The following is a 22,214-nucleotide window of genomic DNA, read 5'->3' as shown; positions in this document are numbered from 1 at the left end:
ATGACTTTAAAGTCTCTTTCAGAATTCCGGCCGAGGGGCTCTGTAGGAGACGCAGGGAGCCTGATGAGCGAGAAGCTCCTTGTACGCCTTGCGGCTTGGCCTGCTTCCTTCAGGACGGCCTGTGTGCCTAGTGGCTACTGCCTCTGCCGGATACTCTCGTCGTCCTCCCTGCCACCTGCATGCAAAGGGTGCCTTGCTTCTCTCTTGCCCCCCTCCGAATGCTCAGCCACCGGCTCAAAGCTTGCTCTCTCTCTCCCTCTCCCTCTTCTCCATTCCGCTTGCAGAACATGAGCACGACCCGCACGCAGTCTTTGATTTCTCCAGGCGATGTTTAGGAAGGCGGAAGAGCGCAGACGGAAGGGAAACTCAGCCCGCTTGCGTCGCCCCACTCCGAAGCTTGCGTCTGCCGTGTGTCTCTCCATTCAACGCGAGGCTGTCCCTTCTCGGATCTCCATAAGCTGATCATCTGCCTGTTGTGTATCGGACTCTTGTTGCGTATCGGACTCGACACGATGGTGTTTCTCTGGGTGGGGTGGGGAATAGAGAAGGGAATAGATACACAAGAGAAGAAGGGAAGGAGAAGGAACAATGCAATACAGAGGAGGATCATGAAGTTGGTTGCTTTCCCCCGCCACTTTCTGAGATTTTGGTTAGACTAAAGAGTCGTCTTCTGCAGCATCCTGGCGTCCCCGTGTCATTTTATTATTATTTCTAAAGTGACACAGTTGCCTTGCAGAGAAGAAGAAGAAAAAAACCTGGACACTGTGCTGCTTTCTCAGCCTTTGTAAATAAATGGATGTTGGTTCTTGGGGGTCTGTGTGGAGTGGGGTGGGGGCATGGGAAGCATAAAAGCACCTTCCTTTTGTGACACCTGCATGTATGCTTTTAATTTTGCCACTTTGCACGTCTCTCTCCTTTTTTTTTTTTACAGCTACAAAAAAAGCACCCAGCCACCCACACCCCCAATATCAAAGAGGGATGTAAGGATAGTTCTGTTGTCCTTTTGCAGCTGGTTCTGAAGCCACTTGCCGGCACCGTAGCCCCTGGCTTTGTTAGGGCGGCCGAGTGTGATTTTTAACAGAGTGGGAAAGTGTTAGGAGTGTGGGGCTTTGCAAGCCACGCTTAGGATTAGCGGCACAGGGGTAAGTATCCTCCTGCCGGACTACAACTCCCATCACCCCTTCCCTTTGCCTTTGTTTGCCTGGGCTGGTGGGAGTTGTAGTCTGACAATATCCCGACGGCTGCCCATGGAGTGGAAGAGGGAGCTATGACCCCGTAGGGATAAAGGGGGCAGGTCAATTTCAGAAAGGAGGGTCATCAATGGCTGCAGTGCCTCCTTTGGCCCATGACAAAATCCATGTGTGTTTGTGTGCGATCTTTTAAAAAAAATTAGGAGCTGCTCTTGCCTGTGTCTGACCACTGAGAAGTTTTACTGGGGGCGTCCGTAGCATGCAAGGTGGGTTCTCTGTGTGTGCAAGCAGTTGAAAAGACGCTTCTGCTCTTTGTATTTTGGAAAAGCATTGGGTGGTTTTGAGCGTTAAGTCATGCACCTGTTGGAACGAACGGACATGACTTAACTTCTCCTCATTTCAGTGTGGCTAACCTGGAATCAAACCCCATTTTCTCCTTTTGAGTGTGTGGGTTCTCCTATCCCCCCCCAGCCCCTTCTGATAGGATTTTTATCAGGGGAAGAGTGGCTTTATTTTGCACATAGCAAGTGGTATGTTTTCTCCTCTCCCTTCCTGCCCCAACTTAAGTGTGGTTTGCATTTACCTTCCGTACTGAGAAAAAACACTTTTACGCAAACTCATCTTTTGCTTGGTTTTATATAGCAGGAATTCGGGGGGGAAATATAACAGGATTCCTTTGCTTACGAGAAGGAAATCCTGGAACAAACTTAAATTATTCCTGCTTCAGGAATTTTGAATGAAAGAGGGAACATGTGGACCTTGCCTGTGTGTGTCCTTGTTGTGTGTGTGTTGATCTGCCCTGGAGTGGGGAGGCACGAGAAGCGAGGGGGGGGTCACACTTGCGATAGTTACAGGTTGATTGGGGAAGGTGATTGAAAACCACACCAACATCTCATTCTCTTGGTTGTGTTTTTCCTTTGATACTTGAATTTATATTTTTATCATTTTTTTAATAGCAAAGTGCTATTTATTTATTTAAGGGAAGTTGCAGAGCTGAGAGGAGGTCCCCCCCCACCTTGACTTGTGTGATGTTAATTCTGTATATATGTATGTAACTGGGTTTTTGAGGGGTTTTTTTTGCCTGAGATGAAACAGTTTCAGCTTATAAAACGAGGTCTGCCTTTTGGAAATTTGTATATTTTGCAGCTGCTGGACCAATTAAAAATCTTGAAATAGAAGCCTGTTGGTGTGTGGTCGTTTGTGTTGTCTTTTGTGGTAGCTGTGGATTTGTTGTGACATCTCAGGGTAACACCTGGAAGCTTGCACCCAATCTCTTTAAATCCCTTTCCCTGCCCCTCTCTAATTTTATATTCATTGAAAGAGCTCAGTTATCTTTTTCTAATCCTCACAACACCCCTGTGAGGTAGGCTGGACAGAGAGGGAGGCCTAGGATCACCTGGTGAGGTCCATGGCTCAGTGAGGATTTGAATTTGGGTCTCCTCAGCCCACGTCCAACACTGATCATTATGCCACACTGGTTTTCAGTGTATCCTGTTTGGGGTTGGACTAGATGCCCTTTGGAGTTCTCCAGTTCTGTGAGCTCAAGCGCCCTCAACCTTTGCAGCTCTTGCTCAGGTGCACCTCCCTTTCCCCATCCTTTTTAGTGGTCCATTCCCTCTCCAAACCCTCCTTTCTTTCTCCTAGCCTCTCTTTCCCTGCCCTTCAGCTTGCTGGCAGGGCAAATATGAATAACAAGAGCTGTCAAATGCGAAGAAAGATTAGGCTTGACAGGATTAGGCAACCGAAGGAATGGACTGAACGTCCAAAACCTGATCAGATACAGGGAGCGGAGAGATTTGGCCGAGGTGCAATGGCTCAAATGAGCGTTCCAATTTTATTTCAGCTGCTTGGGGGGAAACCAGGTATTCTTTCTATGCCACTGCTTAGAACATACAAAGAAGGCAATGCTAAGAGTCTCTCTGGCCCATTTTGAAAGGGAAGGTAACGAGATAAGAGCTGTTCGTCTGCAGCTCGGTTACTAAATTCTTCCACTGCACAAAAGGTTATTCAAGGATATTTTAATCCTCAAATAGGCCCATCTTTGTTATCAATTGGGTGTTCTGTTTGGCTTACAGCAGCATTTCAATATTTTGCTTTATTCCTGCTGAGACTCCTTCTGCAATAGAGAATATTGACTTTGGGTGCTTCTTGAAGCGTGTTCTGTGTGTGGGGTGAGGATCGTGCCTATTGATCACAGATGTTGTCCCACACAGCCTCAAAATGCACCCATAAAAACATGAGAAGAGCCTGCAGGATCAGGCCCATGTTCCCTCTAGTCCAGCATCCTGTTCTCACAGGGGCCAGCCAGATGCCTGTGGAAAACAAGCAAGCAGGATTTGAACACAAGATTAACAGTTTGGAGAGCTGGGTCCAAGCAAACAGTGAATTTCAGTAGGGACAAATGTCAGGTTCTGCACTTAGGCAGGAATAACCAGATGCACAAATATAAGATGGGGGACACCTGGCTTACTAGTACATGTGAAAAGGATCTAGGGGTCTTGGTGGACCACAAGCTTTGTTGTTGTTTAGCTGTTTAGTCATGTCCGACTCTTCATGACCCCATGGACCAGAGCATGCCAGGCACTCCCGTCTTGCACTGCCTCCCGCAGTTTGGTCAAACTCATGTTGGTAGCTTCGAGAACACTGTCCAACCATCTCGTCCTCTGTAGTCCCCTTCTCCTTGTGCCCTCCATCTTTCCCAATGTTCATCAGGGTCTTTTCCAAGGATTCTTCTCTTCTCATGAGGTTGCCAAAGTATTGGAGCCTCACCTCGGTTTAAGTACACAATTGTTTCCAGAAGTCTGTACTTAACCTGAAGTGAACTTTCCCATTGAAAGTAATGGAAAGTGGATTACAGTAATCCGTTCCAAACTGCTCCGCGGAGTACTCAACCTGAAGCGTACTTACGGTAACCTGAAGCGAACTTTCCCATTGAAAGTAATGGAAAGTGGATTGCTCCGTTCCAGACAGGTCCGTGGAGTACCTAAACTGAAAGTACTCAAACCGAAGCGTACTTAAACTGAGGTATGACTGTAACTCATTCAGTCAGTGCAAGCACTTGCACAACAAGCCTGATCTGCTTAGGAGACCAGAAGAGATTTAGGGAGTGTGCGAGGAGAGGAGAGGAGCAGGGGGATGTTGCCTTGCACAAGTTTAAATCCTTGCACAGATGGCCTTACTTTGAATGTAAACCAGTGCCTCTGAAATCTAGTGAGGAGAACAGTTCTGTGCTGGCAGGCTTCCCAATGCCATCTGGTTGGTCACTGTGAGACCAGAGGGTGGCATGCTCATTGAAATTTTACTCATTGAAATTAATGAACACAACTAAGTGGTGCCCATTGATTTCCATGGGTCCACCTCTGCCGAAAATCTAGTCGAATAGCACCCAGATTGGTGGGCTAGATGAGCTGGGGGTCTGATCCAGCAGGCTCTGTGCAGGGGAGCCTTTCAAACAGAGGGCCCTGCCCTCTGTGAAATAGGGCACATGATCCAGCTCCATCCCTGCCGTTATCTTTTAACCCAATGGTCTGAATTTATCCTCTGCCGTTGACGCCAGACTAGGGTTACCAAATGTCATCCTCTGATCCTCCCTCTGTACCCGAAAAGCAGCTGATCTTCATGTTACATAAATCCATGGCTCAACAGTGCCCAAGAGAAAGCAGGGTGTGTGTGTGTGTGTGTGTGTGTGTGTGTGTGTGTGTGTGTGTGTGTGTGTGTGTATGAGCAGATTTTCCCTCTTTTGTTCTGGACGTCAGGTTTGGGGAAGAGGGCTATCGAAAGGATGATGGAAACAAAACACATTCCAGGCCACAGGCAATGCAAATGTAGCCATCTGCATGAACCCCGTACATATTAGGATGCCTGAATTACATAGCTCATCACAGAGGGTCTTCAGCAAGATTATCATTCATACTAGACCACTTAGAATCATAGAATCATAGAGTTGGAAGAGACCACAAGGGCCATCCAGTCCAACCCCCTGCCAAGCAGGAAACACCATCAAAGCATTCCTGACAGATGGCTGTCAAGCCTCTGCTTAAAGACCTCCAAAGAAGGAGACTCCACCACACTCCTTGGCAGCAAATTCCACTGCCGAACAGCTCTCACTGTCAGGAAGCTCCTCCTAATGTTTAGGTGGAATTTTCTTTCTTGTAGTTTGAATCCGTTGCTCCGTGTCCGCTTCTCTGGAGCAGCAGAAAACAACCTTTCTCCCTCCTCTATATGACATCCTTTTATATATTTGAACATGGTTATCATATCACCCCTTAACCTTCTCTTCTCCAGGCTAAACATACCCAGCTCCCTAAGCCGTTCCTCATAAGGCATCGTTTCCAGGCCTTTGACCATTTTGGTTGCCCTCTTCTGGACACGTTCCAGCTTATCAGTATCCTTCTTGAACTGTGGTGCCCAGAACTGGACACAGTACTCCAGGTGAGGTCTGACCAGAGCAGAATACAGTGGTACTATTACTTCCCTTGATCTAGATGCTATACTCCTATTGATGCAGCCCAGAATTGCATTGGCTTTTTTAGCTGCTGCATCACACTGCTGACTCATGTCAAGTTTGTGGTCTACCAAGACTCCTAGATCCTTTTCACATGTACTGCTCTCAAGCCAGGTGTCTCCCATCCTGTATTTGTGCCTTTCATTTTTTTTGCCCAAGTGTAGTACTTTACATTTCTCTTTGTTAAAATTCATCTTGTTTGCTTTGGCCCAGTTGTCTAATCTGTTAAGGTCATTCTGAAGTGTGATCCTGTCCTCTGGGGTGTTAGCCACCCCTCCCAATTTGGTGTCATCTGCAAACTTGCTCAGGATGCCCTCAAGCCCATCATCCAAGTCATTGATAAAGATGTTGAACAAGACTGGGCCCAAGACAGAACCCTGTGGCATCCCACTAGTCACTACTCTCCAGGATGAGGAGGAGCCATTGATGAGCACCCTTTGGGTTCGGTCAGTAAGCCAGTTACAAATCCACTGAATGGTAGCATTGTCTAGCCCACATTTTACCAGCTTCTCTACAAGAATATCATGGGGCACCTTGTCAAAGGCCTTGCTGAAATCAAGATAGGCTACATCCACAACGTTCCCTTCATCTACCAGGCTTGTAATTCTGTCAAAAAATGAGATCAGATTAGTCTGACATGACTTATTTTTCAGGAACCCATGCTGACTTTTAGTGATCACAGAGTTTCTTTCTAGGTGCTCACAGACTGTTTGCTTAATGATCTGCTCTAGAATCTTTCCTGGTATTGATGTCAGGCTGACTGGGCGGTAATTGTTTGGGTCCTCTCTTTTCCCCTTTTTGAAAATAGGGACAACATTTGCCCTCCTCCAGTCTGCTGGAACTTCGCCTGTTCTCCAGGAATTTTCAAAGATTATTGCCAGTGGTTCTGAAATCACCTCTGCCAGTTCTTTTAATACTCTTGGATGTAGTTCATCTGGCCCTGGAGACTTGAATACATCTAAACTAGCCAAGTATTCTTGTACTACCTCCTTACTTATTCTGGGCTGTGTTTCCCCTGCTGAATCATCTGCTCCATATTCTTCAGGTCGGGCGTTGTTTTCTTTCTTGGAGAAGACTGAGGCAAAGAAGGCATTGAGGAGTTCTGCCCTTTCTCTGTCCCCTGTTTGCATTTCACCATCTTCTCCTCTGAGTGACCCCACTGTTTCCTTGTTTTTCCTTTTGCTACGGACATACCCATAAAAGCCCTTTTTGTTGCTTTTAACCTCTCTAGCGAGCCTGAGTTCATTCTGTGCTTTAGCTTTTCTGACTTTGTCTCTACACGTGCTGGCTATATGTTTGAATTCCTCTCTGGAGATTTCCCCCCTTTTCCATTTTTTGTACATATCCCTTTTAAATCTTAACTCAGTCAAAAGTTCTTTAGATAGCCAGCCTGGCTTCTTTAGGCACCTTCCATGTTTCCGTCTCATTGGTATTGCCTGAAGTTGTGCTTTTAATATCTCCCTTTTAACAAACGCCCAACCATCATGAACTCCCTTCCCTTTTAGTATTACTGTCCATGGGATTTCACCCAGCGTTTCCCTAAGTTTTCTGAAGTCGGCTTTCTTAAAGTCTAGAATTTGGACCTTAGTATGCTTGGTTGCTCCTTTCCGCTGGATAATAAACTCCAGAAGAGCATGGTCACTCCCACCTAATGATCCTGCCACTTCTACCCCACTTCCTCTAGCTTGCTGACCCTTGTGCTCTATACAGAATCACAGAAACCCCAACCTGATGCCATCCAGATGTTGGGGACCACAACTCCCAAAAGCTCCAGCCAGCATAGACAATGGTCATGGATGGTGGGAATGGGAGTCGTAGTCCCAAACATCTGGAAGGAACCAGTTTGGGGGAAATTGCTATCGGGTGTGCAATTTAAGAATGAGTAAGTTTGTAATATAGTTACTGACTCACACCTGCATGTATGAAAGAGATAACCGGAGCTCAGGTTGCCAGTGGGTGTGTTTTAGCAGGCTCTCAGTGGCCTCACTCCCCCCCCCCTTTCCTGATTCCTGGAAAGAGCGAAACTTTGGTTTCCAACTCAACAGGTGCTGCACGTGAATGAATTACTCTCTAAAATGAGATTTTATAGCCTGCAAACTGAAAAGAAACAAAAGTTCTTTTCTTTTGGGAGTTGACTCATGTTAAGCTTGCGGTATGTATGGAAGTGAGAGCTGGACCATAAAGAAGGCTGATCGCCGAAGACTTGATGCTTTTGAATTATGGTGCTGGAGGAGACTCTTGAGAGTCCCATGGACTGCAAGAAGATCAAACCTATCCATTCTTATGGAAACCAGCCCTGAGTGCTCACTGGAAGGACAGATCCTGAAGCTGAGGCTCCAGTACTTTGGCCACCTCATGAGAAGACTCCTTTGTCCAGGGGTCCTCCTCCTCTCTCCTGCATGTGGGGGGAGCACCCTGTTGCAACAGCTTTAATAAAGATCAGGTTTATAGCCGCTTTGCTTCGTATATCCTGGTCTGGTCTCTGTTCATTTCCTGACCGGTTTGAGCCTTAAAAGGTACGCTCTCTCCAAAGGTCCAGTCTTCCTTAAGAAGCTGAACCCCTCGAAGGGACCCCTCAGTATTCTTATTTCACAACTTAAACCACTCGAGAGTTTTCCAACAGGAAAGTCAATGTCAGAGAGAGATAAGAAATGATAAAGCAGAATTAATATGAGACACATAGGAGGCACGGGAATTATAATTCTCTCCCCCCCCAAAAAAAATTAGGAAAGATTTGTTGCACCTGCAGTTAGAGAAAAGGAGTACTGTATATATAGGAAACAAACAAAATAACCAAACAGATAAATAAATTCCATCCAGGTTTATTCGAAAATGAGATATATTTCTGAATGATTATTCATGGAGGTAAAGAATTATATCTCAATAACATAAAAAGTAGCAGAATTCTATGGTTGAATTAACAAATTTGCCAATAGTTTTGTATTGCGCCATCTGGATGAATTTTGTGTGAATGTTAAAAAGTTTTCATTATAATGGATAAAATGTATTTTTAAAAGCAGTTATTGCTTAGGTGTAGCTACCCCTATTGCTTTGCTTTGTTCCTGTGCCTTTACCAACAATTTGATCCGCAGGCATGAATAAATGATAACATTCCCTCCATGCTTGGAGAGTGTGGTGTAGTGGTTAGAGCATTGGAACAAGGTCCGGGAGAGTGGGATTCAAATCCCCACTTGGCCATGAAGCTCACAGGGTGACCTTGGGCCAGTCACTGCCTCTCAGCCCACCTCGCCAGGTTGTTGGGTGGATTCAATGAGGAGGTGGGGGGGGGCAACCCTATATCCCGCTTTGAGCTTGAAGCAAAAAAGTAGGAGACCAACATAAAAAATAATAAAAATAAGTAAATAAAAGGCACCTTCCAACTTTGAGTACACTGTTTTGAAAGAGAGTTAAAAGCCCCTTCAAACCATTGGGCAATGGGGGGGGGGGCTATTTTAGGTGTGTGTTTTCAGCTATGCTCCCTCGGTCATTTTTAAAGCTTTTGGGCCATCTGTAAACTTAAAAGTAAAGGGACCCCTGACCGTTAGGTTCAGTCGTGACCGACTCTGGGGTTGTGGTGCTCATCTCGCTCTATTGGCCGAGGGAGCTGGCATACAGCTTCCAGGTCATGTGGCCAGCATGACAAAGCCGCTTCTGGCGAACCAGAGCAGCGCACGGAAACGCCGTTTACCTTCCCGCCGGAGCGGTACCTATTTATCTACTTGCACTTTGATGTGCTTTCGAACTGCTAGGTTGGCAGGAGCAGGGACCAAGCAACGAGAGCTCACCCCGTTGTGTGGATTCGAACCACCGACCTTCTGATCTGCAAGCCCTAGGCTCTGTGGTTTAACCCACAGCGCCACCCGCGTCCCTTATGGGCCATCTGTATGCTGATGCAAAAGCTAGTTCCTGATTAAATCCCTCTGGTCAGGCACCTAATAGGTAAAGGTAAAGGAACCCTGGATAGTTAAGCCCAGTCAAAGGTTGCAGCGCTCATCTCGCTTTCTGGCTGAGGGAGCCGGCGTTTGTCCACAGACAGCTTTCCGGGTCATGTGGCTGGCATGACTAAACTGCTTCTGGCACAATGGAACACCATGACGGTAGCCAGAACACATGGAAGCGCCGTTTACCTTTCCACCACTATTTATCAACTTGCACTGGCATGCTTTTGAACTGCTAGGTAGGCAGGAGCTGGGACAGAGCAATAGGAGCTCACCCCGTTGTGCGTATTTCAACCACCAACCACTGCTCAGCGGTTTAGACCACAGCGCCACCCAGGAGGGGTCTTGCAGGCATGGAAGTTAGCAATCTCTAATTCAGGGATCAGCAAACTTTTTCAGTAGGGGGCCGGTCCACTGTCCCTCAGACCTTGTGGGGGGCTGGACTATATTTCGAAAAATATATATGAATGAATTCCTATGCCCCACAAGTAACCCAGAGATGCATTTTAAATAAAAGGACACCTTCTACTCATGTAAAACATGCTGATTTCCGGACCGTCCGCGGGCCGGAAATTGGGCCGCATCCGGCCCCCGGGCCTTAGTTTGGGGACCCCTGCTCTAATTGCACAGAAGTGTATTTTTTTCACCTGGAAAATAAATTGGGCCACAAGGTGGGCTGTGGGATGGAGCGGGGTGAGAAGGCAAATGAAGTTTGCCGCTTTCCCCCGCAGGTTTGCCATGTGGGTTGAAAGGATGTGGAAAGCAATATATTGTCAAAGGGCACCTCCAAGCCATCACTAACCTGCAGCAAGCCAGGAAGGGGTTAAGGATGCTCAGCCAACCTGACTGGACCAGAGTAGACAGATGTAGGTAGAGTCTGTGCTCTGTTGCCATGGTGACCAACTGCAGCAGAGGCCAATGAGAATGACTCTTGAGGCCTGCTTGAAGGCAGGCTGCTGGGTTTTCATTGGATCTCGGGAAAGATCAGGCGTTGAGCTGCTGATGTGAAAGGAGGAGGAGGGGGGAAGAGAGGAGCAACTTGCTCAGAGAAAGAAGAGGAGAGGATTAGATCAGAGCAGTGCAAGCCCAAGACATTTTGCTACTGGAGATTGTGTGCCCCACCCCCTTCCATCCCATCATATGCAGAAGCCGGCTGGGCTGGTTGCTGGATCTTACCCTACTTCAGTACTGGCAATGGGAAAGGCGGTGGATGCAGGGCTGCTTGAAATCTCTCTCTCTCTCTCTTTGAATGCTTTATTGATTGAAAACTTTATAACAGAACTGTACAATAAATATTATAGACAAAATGAAAAATACAAAACAAACGGTTCTTCATTCTTTAACTAATGCATGCTTTGTAATTAGATTTTTCAGGACCTCCAATCTTCCCCTTGCATTCCCAAATTAAATTCCTGAAATACATGCTTAAACTTTACTTTCTCTCCATATTATTTGACTTTGACAGTTATCCTATTTACACACCAAAGCTCAATCAAAGCCTGCCAACGAATTGATCTTTTGACAATGTTCTTTTACATAATCTCTGTATATACAGCGGGAAGGTAAACGGCGTTTCCATGTGCTGCTCTGGGTTGCCAGAAGCGGCTTTGTCATGCTGGCCACATGACCTGGAAGCTGTACGCCGGCTCCCTCGGCCAATAATGCGAGATGAGCGCGCAACCCCAGAGTCGGTCACGACTGGACCAAATGGTCAGGGGTCCCTTTACCTTTATGATCCAAAAATGTCTTGAACCAAACATTTAAAGAAAAGTCCGAAGCCTTTCTCCATTCTTGGACCGTTGTCAGTTGAGCAGCAACAAACAAGTAAATTATAAGAGATTTGCACATAAAGTTAACATTTGCAGCATCAAATATTGGTAATAGACGCAGCTGGAACCTATGTATAAAACAAGCCAAGTGAAATAAAACTCAGAAATACATTACTACAGCGCCAATTAGTTTCTGGGCTTAATTCAAAGTGCTGGTTTTGACCTATAAAGTGTTTAAATGGCTCAGGACCCCCAATACCGCAAGGACCACCTCTCTCCAAATGAACTTAACCGGACGCTGAGATAATCTTCTGAGACCCTTCTTTGTGTGCCTCCTCTGAGAGAGGTCTGGAGGGTGGCGACACGAGAAACGGGCCTTCTCTGCAGTGGCTCCCCAAATGCACACTGCACAGATATTATTATTAAATAGAATCATAGAGTTGGAAGAGACCACAAGGGCCATCCAGTCCAACCCCCTGCCAAGCAGGAAACACCATCAAAGCATTCCTGACAGATGGCTGTCAAGCCTCTGCTTAAAGACCTCCAAAGAAGGAGACTCCACCACACTCCTTGGCAGCAAATTCCACTGCCGAACAGCTCTCACTGTCAGGAAGCTCCTCCTAATGTTTAGGTGGAATTTTCTTTCTTGTAGTTTGAATCCGTTGCTCCGTGTCCGCTTCTCTGGAGCAGCAGAAAACAACCTTTCTCCCTCCTCTATATGACATCCTTTTATATATTTGAACATGGTTATCATATCACCCCTTAACCTTCTCTTCTCCAGGCTAAACATACCCAGCTCCCTAAGCCGTTCCTCATAAGGCATCGTTTCCAGGCCTTTGACCATTTTGGTTGCCCTCTTCTGGACACGTTCCAGCTTATCAGTATCCTTCTTGAACTGTGGTGCCCAGAACTGGACACAGTACTCCAGGTGAGGTCTGACCAGAGCAGAATACAGTGGTACTATTACCGTACTTCCCTTGATCTAGATGCTATACTCCTATTGATGCAGCCCAGAATTGCATTGGCTTTTTTAGCTGCTGCATCACACTGCTGACTCATGTCAAGTTTGTGGTCTACCAGGACTCCTAGATCCTTTTCACATGTACTGCTCTCAAGCCAGGTGTCTCCCATCCTGTATTTGTGCCTTTCATTTTTTTTGCCCAAGTGTAGTACTTTACATTTCTCCTTGTTAAAATTCATCTTGTTTGCTTTGGCCCAGTTGTCTAATCTGTTAAGGTCATTCTGAAGTGTGATCCTGTCCTCTGGGGTGTTAGCCACCCCTCCCAATTTGGTGTCATCTGCAAACTTGCTCAGGATGCCCTCAAGCCCATCATCCAAGTTATTATTATTATTATTATTATTATTATTATTATTATTATTAAGGGTTTTCTTGGTTTACAAAGATATGTGCAATGTCTCTCGCACACTGCACAGATGAGCTACGAAGCTTCCTAACATGAGTGCGCACAGACAACAAATACCCTATTTGTGTACATTTAAGGGAAACTCTGACATGCGGCGCGCGCGTGTCTTTAATTATAAATAAAATATTATGGACAAGTGTGCGAGAGTAACGAGGAAGAGCCTGCGTTTCTCTTGCTTGGGTTTTGCAGAATTAGGATTTTTTTTAAAAAAAAATATGCCGATAATGCACAGTGGATGCAAAGCCTGCTGAAATATCCTACCGGTAATAAGACTAGGGTTTTATTTCCCAGCGTGTTGCAGTTGAAAGCATCAGGTGAAACTTAGGGGAGTTTCTTACCACAATGTCTCTGCTTCAGCCCCCTGGCTGTATCTCTCTGTGTTTTCTCCAAGCTCTAGGAGACATAACAATATTGCTCTAGGAGACATAACAATATCAAGATATTTCCTCGATTTGGGGTGTGTCATCTGTGGGAAACATTTTATTCTTTAACGCAAAGCCAGAAGCACGCTATCCTCTAGTTGTTTGGCCTTCGTGTTTCTTTGCATCATGATCGAATCAAAGCTGAGCCAGGCCTGTAGAGACTTGGCACCTTCTCTTTGGGAAGCAACTTGCCCTAGAAATAAGCAGGTATGGCACCCATGAGGTAAGGTGAGGCAATAGCTTCAGGCAGCAGGGGTCCACCTGGGGTAGCAGATCCCTATGTGATCTTTCTTCTCCCCTTTGTTCCTGATGTAGATCTCCCTTGACCCCCTGTTTGACAGTGAAACAGTCTTCCTCTCTCCTTCCTTGGAGGTTTTTAAGCAGGTGTTGGCAGCGCCGTCTTAAGCGCCCCCGGAGCCGTGGTGCGCCGGATCACTCCGGCGCCCTCCCGCCCCGTTTCCCAGCGCGGTGGGCGGGTGGGCGCCATGCGCAGCGCGGGTGCAACAGGCGCTGCTGCGCGGCAGGCGGGCGGGCAGGCGCAGCTGCGCGGCGGACCGGTCAGCCAGCGGGTGGGCGCAGCTCGCGGCGCCCTCCTGGCAGGCCGGCGCCATGGTGCCCTGCGCCACCGGGGGTCTACGATGAGCCGGCCCTGGGTGTTGGATGGCCATCTGTCAGGGATGCTTTAGCTGAGATTCCTGCACTGCAGGGGGTTGGACTAGATGACCCCTGGGGGACCTTCCAGCTCTACGACTCTATGATTCCCTGGTGGGGTGGGCGAGGGGCACCATTTTGGGGTCCACCTCATATTTTTTTTAAAAAAACATTTTTATTAAATTTTCCACTCCACTCCAATCCAATCCAATCCAACCACATTAAATATTCCAAATTATACATATACAATCAAATACTCCAAATATTCTGCCAAATTATAATTTTTGAGGGGACTTTCCCATACTTCAAGCTCGGAAGGCCCTCATCATCATAATACTACTGTATTTCTTAGTCGTTTTCAATAATTATTCTATTTCTTGCTGTTGTCATCCTTCATCCTTTCACAGCGTCCGAGTTGTTCCCACAAGCGAGTTAAACCAAATAATGTTTTTCTGTGTGGATTTCATGTCTATGATTCCCTTCCATAAATTCGCCATATCTCCTCACACGACGCTGGTGTTTCTGCTGGTGTGTCCACCTCAGATGCCGAAAATGTATTTATTGGGCCAGCTCTGGATTCTCTGATTGGGAGGCTGGAAATCGGAGCTGGGATACCCTTGTGCCTTTCATCCAGGCAGCTGTGAATAAAGAGAGCACAGAAAGCAGATAAATGAGGCTGATTAGGGGAACAGATGTGCTGTTGTGGGGTTTGGGAGACGAGGGGATCCATCTCTGATTGGAAAGTCTTCAAGGGGGAGCTAAAATATGTGATGGACAGGTTCATGTGGTTCAAGCCCATTCAGTGATGCCTGTGGGCAATTGAACAAGGTGACCTTCTGGATTCTTTCCAACTCTACAATTCTATGATCCTCTGTGTGCAAAGGCATCTGATACTGGCCTTCAACCTTCATTAAAAAAAAACCCAAGGAAGGAGAGTCCACCACCTTCCAAAGGAGCCTGTTCCACTGTTGAACTGTTCTTACTGTCAGAAAGTTCTTCCTGATGTTTGGTTAGAATCTCCGTTTTCGTCATTTGAACCCATTGGTTCACATCCCAGCCCCTTGAGCAGCAGAAAACAAGCTTGCTCCACCTTCCAACAACCTTTCAGATATTTGCATATGGCTACACGCGGGTGGCGCTGTGGTCTAAACCACAGACCCTAGCCCTAGGGCTTGCCTATCGGAAGGTCGGCAGTTCGAATCCCCATGACGGGGTGAGCTCCCATTGCTCAGTCCCAGCTCCTGCCCACCTGACCGTTCGAAAGCACATCAAAGTGCAAGTAGATAAATAGGTACCTCTCCGGCGGGAAGGTAAACGGCATTTCTGTGCACTGCTCTGGTTCGTCAGAAGTGGCTTAGTCATGCTGGCCACATGACCCAGAAGCTGTACACCGGCTCCCCCGGCCAGTAAAGCGAGATGAGCGCAGCAACCCCAGAGTCATCTGTGACTGGATCTAACAGTCAGGGGTCCCTTTACCTTTACCTTTACCTTTACCGCATCTCCTCTCCTCTTTACCAGGCTAAACATACCCAGCTCCTTCAACTGTTCCTCAACAGGCTTGGTTTCCAGATCCTTGATCACCTGAGTCTCCCTCTTCTGCAGACCTTCCAGCTTGTCGATGTCCCTCTTAAATTGCAGGGGCCCAGAAATAGACACAAAATTCCAGGTGGTGATGTGACCGAGGCAGAATAGAACGGGCCAATTACTTCTCTTGATCTGGACTCAATATAGAACAGTCCTTCCTATTGAAAGAAAATGAGCCAGTGCCAATTGTAGTTGTACACAGAACCATGCAGAAGAAGAAGAAGAAGAAGAAGAAGAAGAAGAAGAAGAAGAAGAAGAAGAAGAGGAGGAGGAGGAGGAGGAGGAGGAGGAGGAGGAGGAGCTTGGATTTGATATCCCGCTTTATCACTACCCTAAGGAGTCTCAAAGTGGCTGACAACCTCCTTTTTCCCTTCCTCCCCCACAACAAACACTCTGTGAGGTGAGTGAGGCTGAGAGACTTCAGAGAAGTGTGACTATCCCAAGGTCACCCAGCAGCTGCATGTGGAGGAGTGGGGAATCGAACCCAGTTCCCCAGATTACAAGTCCACTGCTCTTAACCACTACACCACACTGGTTCCAATAGGACGATGGTGTTTTCCATTGAAATATCAGATATTGTTTAAGAAGCTGGGGGACGGGGGACGGGATGGGTAGGTCTGCTCGGAAAGAAAAATGTTTATTTTGAAACAGGTTTCTTTTTACCGCTTCTTGCTGGATGGAGGGAAATGGAGAGGAAAAGCCACACAGCCTCTCTCTCTTGTGTCCTTGTGTGCTTCCAGTCACATCAGCTGGTTCCTGAGTCATCCGCAAGCTGCAGAGGAATGAGCCAAACCTGACTTCAGTCACATAGACAGTTTTCTCACCATGAAGCAAACCTTATGGGGCACATGTGCTTGCACATTCTTCCAGCAGGCCTGGCATCGCCAGCTGCTCTATTCCTTGTGCTTCTGGGTGCATTCAGACATGGCGGAGATTTCATTTGTTTTCCTGATTATAATGCTAGCTAGCACACCTGCCCTGCTTTTTAACCATAGCTGCCAAGTTCTCCCCCCCCCCCCTTAAAGGGAAATTCCCTTATGCTGAATAGGCTTCCTCGTGAGAAAAGGGAAAACTTGACAGCTATGTTTTTAACGCCCCTTTCACACGCAGTGCCTGTTGTGCTATGGGACTGTGGCTTTTGGACCGATATACCGGAATGTCATGCTGAATTTATTTTGTGTGGTATGACACAACAACAACAACAACAACAACAACAACAACAACAACAACAACTTCTTATTTATACCCTGCCCATCTGGCTGGGTTTCCCTAGCCACTCTGGGCGGCTCACAATAGTATAGTAAAAACACAATAAAACAGACATTAAAAACTTCCCTAAACAGGGTTGCCTTCAGATAGATGTCTTCTAAAAGTCAGGTACTTGTTTATTTCTTTGACATCTGATGGGAGGGCGTTCCACAAGGCGGGCACCACCACTGAGAAGGCCCTCTGCCTGGTTCCCTGTAAATTCACTTCTTGCCATGAGGGAACCGCCAGAAGTCCCTCGGCGCTGGATCTCAGTGTCCGGGCTGAACGATGGAGGTGGAGACGCTCCTTCAGGTATACTGGGCCAAGGCCGTTTAGGGCTTTAAAGGTCAGCACCAACACTTTGAATTGTGCTCGGAAACGTACTGGGAGCCAATGTAGGTCTTATATGGTCTTGGCGGACACTCCCAGTGTCCATTGAATGGTGTTATGAAACCTCAAATATAATGCGGAAGTTAACAGTTGGGGGAACATGGGAGAAACTGAATAAACCTATTTCCTGTGGAATCCGTCCTGCTACTGCCCTGAGACCCTCAGGTATAGGGTGGTATATAAATTCAATAAATAATAATTGCAATAGTAATACCATAAAAATCTGTTAAGAATCTGTTCTGCTATGATGTTTTTCCATAGATGGCAACTCTTGGCGGTCAGTTTGTTATAATATCTCATTAAACATGTTCTCTTTCTTGTAAGAGGAACTCTAGGTGTTACCTGCTGATTTACTGTCCCTGTTTTGGAAATAATAACAAAATGTAAAAAACAACAACATGTAAAGTCACAGGAATCTTGTTTTTGCCGCAAGAGACTAAAGCTGCATTCTAAACACACTTGTTAGAGTAAGTCTGTCTGCTTCAACTCAGTGGCGCTTACTTCCAAGTAAACTTGCAGTGTAAGGCTGTGATCCTAGCCTTCCTGGGAATAAACCCCGTTGAATTCACTGTGGCTTGGACTTTGTACACACCATACATTTACAGAATATTGCTTGCTCCAAAATTCCTAGGAACTGTAGCAATTCTCTGCACCCTACAGTTCAAACCACAAACTACAGTTCCCATGATTCTTGGGAAGTCATGTGCTTTAAATGTGTGGTGTAAACACAGCCTTATTCCCAGGTAGCATGCACAGAATTGTATTGAAAATGTGGTTTTTTTTCCCCTGGGAGCAAGTCCCATGGGATCCGATTGAACTTTCTCCCAGGTAAAAATACACAGGATTCCTCTGTGATGCTGTGGTCCTAAACTTAAAGTTCGTTCCTGAGAGAAAGTCTCTCTCAGTTCAATGTAAATCATTGGGCCTTGCTAGCTGGGCACAACTGGGGACAACATTTCACAATTACCGGGTGGAGGAACCATAAATGCAGTATTGCAAAACAACAAAAACTTTGCCCTGCTACTCCCAACTCAAGGAACGTAGCAACTCTTCTACAGTAAAAGACAGCAGGTGTTGACCAGGTGCCCCGTCATGTGACCTGAAATCTTTTTCTTGCCACACATCTAGTTATAAATGGACCTTCCTCGTTGACACCCTCATATGTTGACTACCCGGTTATGTAGGTAACAGACAGACCTGCTGAATGCTATCACCATGCCTATACCCAAATCAAAAACTGTGCATGTACGGATTACTACTCAAGGCTCTACCCTGTTTCCCCTTTTTTAATACGTAGTCGTAAAGTAAGCCATGGCAGAGTTTTTAAGCATTTGAGAAGTATAAGACATACCCCGAAAATAAGGCATACTTCCGCGCTGCGGAAACCAACCCCCACAGGCACCTCCACTCACAGAGTCACTCCATGCGGCCGGCACTGCAGGAGTGCAATCAGCTGTGAAGTGGCGCTCCAAGAGCTCCGCTTAACAGCTGATCGCGCTCTCGCCTTGCTGGCTGCATTCCCGCGCTCCACCTTCTCGTCCACAGTCATCCCTGCCGCTTCCATGCTTGCCGCCACCACTGGGCTCACTGCTTCTTCCTTGCCTGGCCCGGCCAAGGAGCTTGGAGCGCCCTGCAGTGGCAGGCGGAGCGCCTGAGCCAGCAGCCTCCGCCTGGCCCGGCCAAGGACTCCTGCAGCCCCGCCACTCAGAACCGGTGGCTGCTGCAGCGCCGAGCACTCAAGAGAGCCCAGCAGCGCCCTGAGCCAGTGCCCTGAGCCGTAAAAACCGTACCAGTAATAAAAAAATAAGACATCCCACCGAAAGTAAGCCACCCTGTGTTTTTTTGAGGAAAAAAAGTTATAAGACGGTGTCTTAAAAAGGGGGAAACACGGTATATTGCTTTCCTGCTTCCTGGTGAAATGAAAATTAGAAAACACTAGAGACCCGTGAGATCACACAGGCACTTGTGAGAACAGGATGTTGGGTGAGATTGGCCGGTCGCCTCTTAAATTCTTATGTCCACTATAGAGCAGTTCCAACAACCCCCCCCCCTTCGAATACACAGACAAATTTGCTCATTCCAGACATTGCCTGGCATTTTTGATCTGTGCAAAACGGTACACACAATCCGAAACGTACTGTTCCTTGAGATGGAAATGCAATGATCCGAACAGTGAGCAACTGCTATAAGAACAATTAATAATGTGGGGTGGGGTGGGGGGGAAGAAAGCATTGGTAGAATCCTGTTCCCATCCATCCTCATCTGTTTTCAGGAACTGGTACGTCCACCTCACCTCTTTCTCGCTACAGCCTGCAAAATATTGCTTATGCCAGTAGTTCCCAATTGGTGGTCTGCGGACCCCAGGGGGTCCGTGGCACCATTCACATAAGAAAAACCACCATAAATATATAATTTTTTTTCAAAAGTAGGGGGTCCATTGCTTGGCTTTTGAAAAACAAGAGGTTCACAGTATTACTATTGTGGCCACGATTCGCAAGTGGATCTTCAACTCAATACTGTAACCTCCTGCAGCACAATGCTCTTAAAGGCTGACCTACTTAGCAGAATCTTAATGGTGTTTAGAGACAGATTGGTTTTTAATTAATTGCGTCCCACTGGACTCTGCCTCCAAAAAGGTCAAACTTCGGCTTCAGCCTGCAATTACCCAGCTAGAATTTATCATCAGCAGATTTGCTTCTATTCATTAAAGTGTTAATTGAAGCTGTGCTTTCCTGGCCCACTGAGGTGTGTGAAATGCGCCCGAGCAAAGCTAGGAAGATTGCGCAGTCTGTAATGATTACTCAGGTTGTGAAAAAGTTGTCTTGAATACCTTTGAACTTTGCGCAGAAAAATATCCCAGGCCCCTTGCCTGGGGCCTGATCCTTAGACTCTGTGACCAACTTTGCCCTCTTATTTCACACGTATACTTCCTAATATATCCTCCAGGTGCATGTGTGGAGATTAAAGAAAATTATATGGAAATGATGTACTGTATAGATGGTATCTAACTCCAGTTAAATCAGCAAAAATGTATAAAACTAAGGAAAGCAAGTGTTGGAAATGTAAAGTAATAGAGAGGACATTTTTCCACATGTGGTGGGATTGTAAAATAATAAAGAAATATTGGGAAATGATTTATAATGAAATGAAGAAGATGTTTTAAAAAACCTTTGTTAAAAAACCAGAAGCTTTCTTATTAGGTATTATAGGAGTGGACCTACCAAAACTACAAAATAATTTGTTGAAAGAGGAGAGCGCAAAATATGGTCTGAAGCTCAACATCAAAAAAACCAAGATCATGGCCACTGGTCCCATCACCTCCTGGCAAATAGAAGGGGAAGAAATGGAGGCAGTGAGAGATTTTACTTTCTTGGGCTCCTTGATCACTGCAGATGGTGACAGCAGTCACGAAATTAAAAGACGCCTGCTTCTTGGGAGAAAAGCAATGGCAAACCTAGACAGCATCTTAAAAAGCAGAGACATCACCTTGCCAACAAAGGTCCGTATAGTTAAAGCTATGGTTTTCCCAGTAGTGATGTATGGAAGTGAGAGCTGGACCATAAAGAAGGCTGATCGCCGAAGAATTGATGCTTTTGAATTATGGTGCTGGAGGAGACTCTTGAGAGTCCCATGGACTGCAAGAAGATCAAACCTTTCCATTCTTAAGGAAATCTGTCCTTCCAGTGAGCTCTCAGGGCTGATTTCCTTCAGAATGGATAGGTTTGATCTTCTTGCAGTCCATGGGACTCTCAAGAGTCTCCTCCAGCACCATAATTCAAAAGCATCCATTCTTCGGCAGTCAGCCTTCTTTATGGTCCAGCTCTCACTTCCATACATCACTACTGGGAAAACCATAGCTTTAATTATAGGGACCTTTGTCGGCAAGGTGATGTCTCTGCTTTTTAAGATGCTGTCTAGGTTTGTCATTGCTGGCATCTTTTAATTTCGTGACTGCTGTCACCATCTGCAGTGATCAAGGAGCCCAAGAAAGTAAAATCTCTCACTGCCTCCATTTCTTCCCCTTCTATTTGCCAGGAGGTGATGGGACCAGTGGCCATGATCTTGGTTTTTTTTTTTTTATGTTGAGCTTCAGGCCATATTTTGCGCTTTCCTCTTCTTTCACCCTCATTAAAAGGTTCTTTAATTCCACCTCACTTTCTGCCATCAAGGTTGTGTCATCTGCATATCTGAGGTTGTTGATATTTCTTCCGGCAATCTTAATTCCGGCTTGGGATTCATCTAGTCCAGCCTTTCGCATGATGAATTCTGCATATAAGTTAAATAAGCAGGGAGACAATATACAACCTTGTCGTACTCCTTTCCCAATTTTGAACCAATCAGTTGTTCCATATCCAGTTCCATATCCAGTTAAAGCATATGGCTTCCCCCAAATAACCCTGGGAACTGTAGTTTACCATGGAGCTACAACTCCCAGCACCCATAACAAACCACAGTTCCCAGGATTCCTTCCAGGAAGTCATGTTCTTTTAAACACACCTTCAGTGTATGGTGTTTATGTGCAAAGATGCTTCAAGAATATAATTACTTCCTGGGTGCTTCTCCAATGTGACCTTGGAATTCAAGATTCCTTACCTGCATGATTCAGCCTTGTCAGACATTCCAATATATGAAGTGTGACGAAGACCTTTCTCCAGTGACTCATCTTGGAAGCATGGAACACCATGTGATCCTGAGCTGTGGCTGATTCATCCTTCCTCATGACAGTCACCTTGCAATGAGGAAGAGAAAGTTCACCTAGGAAGGGAAGCCCGTGGAAAGCATATTGCAACCTATTTGCCAGTCCCAGAACCTTGAATCTAGCCTGGCAGCTAACTGGCAGCCAGAAACCTATCGATAATCTAGACTACGCAAACTGGTGTCCTTACTTCTGGTGATAAATTTCCTCCCTTGGGGAATGCTAAGGATGTGGTCACGCTATCAGTCTCCCCAAAGATAAAAAACAAACAAACTGATTCCTTTTTTTGGGGGGGAGGGGGGGTTGTATAGTGATTTATCAGACGTCAGTCACAACAACTAGAGACTGGCCCTGATAATCAAAATGGGAGTTTGCCCGGCTATTCATTGCTAATGCCA

The 22,214-nt window shown here is 46.3% G+C and overlaps 1 protein-coding gene across 7 annotated transcripts in view; it reads left to right on the top strand.

Annotated features, from left to right (window-relative positions):
- The window catches only part of PFKFB3 (6-phosphofructo-2-kinase/fructose-2,6-biphosphatase 3), a 70,591-nt gene extending 68,223 nt beyond the window's left edge, over positions 1-2,368 (top strand). For all 7 annotated transcript variants that reach the window (XM_088652597.1, XM_088652598.1, XM_035126565.3 and 4 more), the window contains one exon: positions 285-2,368. In XM_088652597.1, the coding sequence (XP_088508723.1) occupies positions 285-335 (51 nt within the window). In that variant the 3' untranslated portion in view covers positions 336-2,368. The remainder of the gene's footprint in view (positions 1-284) is intronic.
- Positions 2,369-22,214: the final 19,846 nt, after the last annotated feature.

This window comes from Zootoca vivipara, chromosome 9, assembly GCF_965207765.1.
Source record: "Zootoca vivipara chromosome 9, rZooViv2.hap1.1, whole genome shotgun sequence".
Lineage (NCBI taxonomy): Eukaryota > Metazoa > Chordata > Lepidosauria > Squamata > Lacertidae > Zootoca > Zootoca vivipara.
The sequence above is the reverse complement of the archived record's forward strand: the minus strand, read 5'-3'. Positions and strand labels throughout refer to the sequence as shown.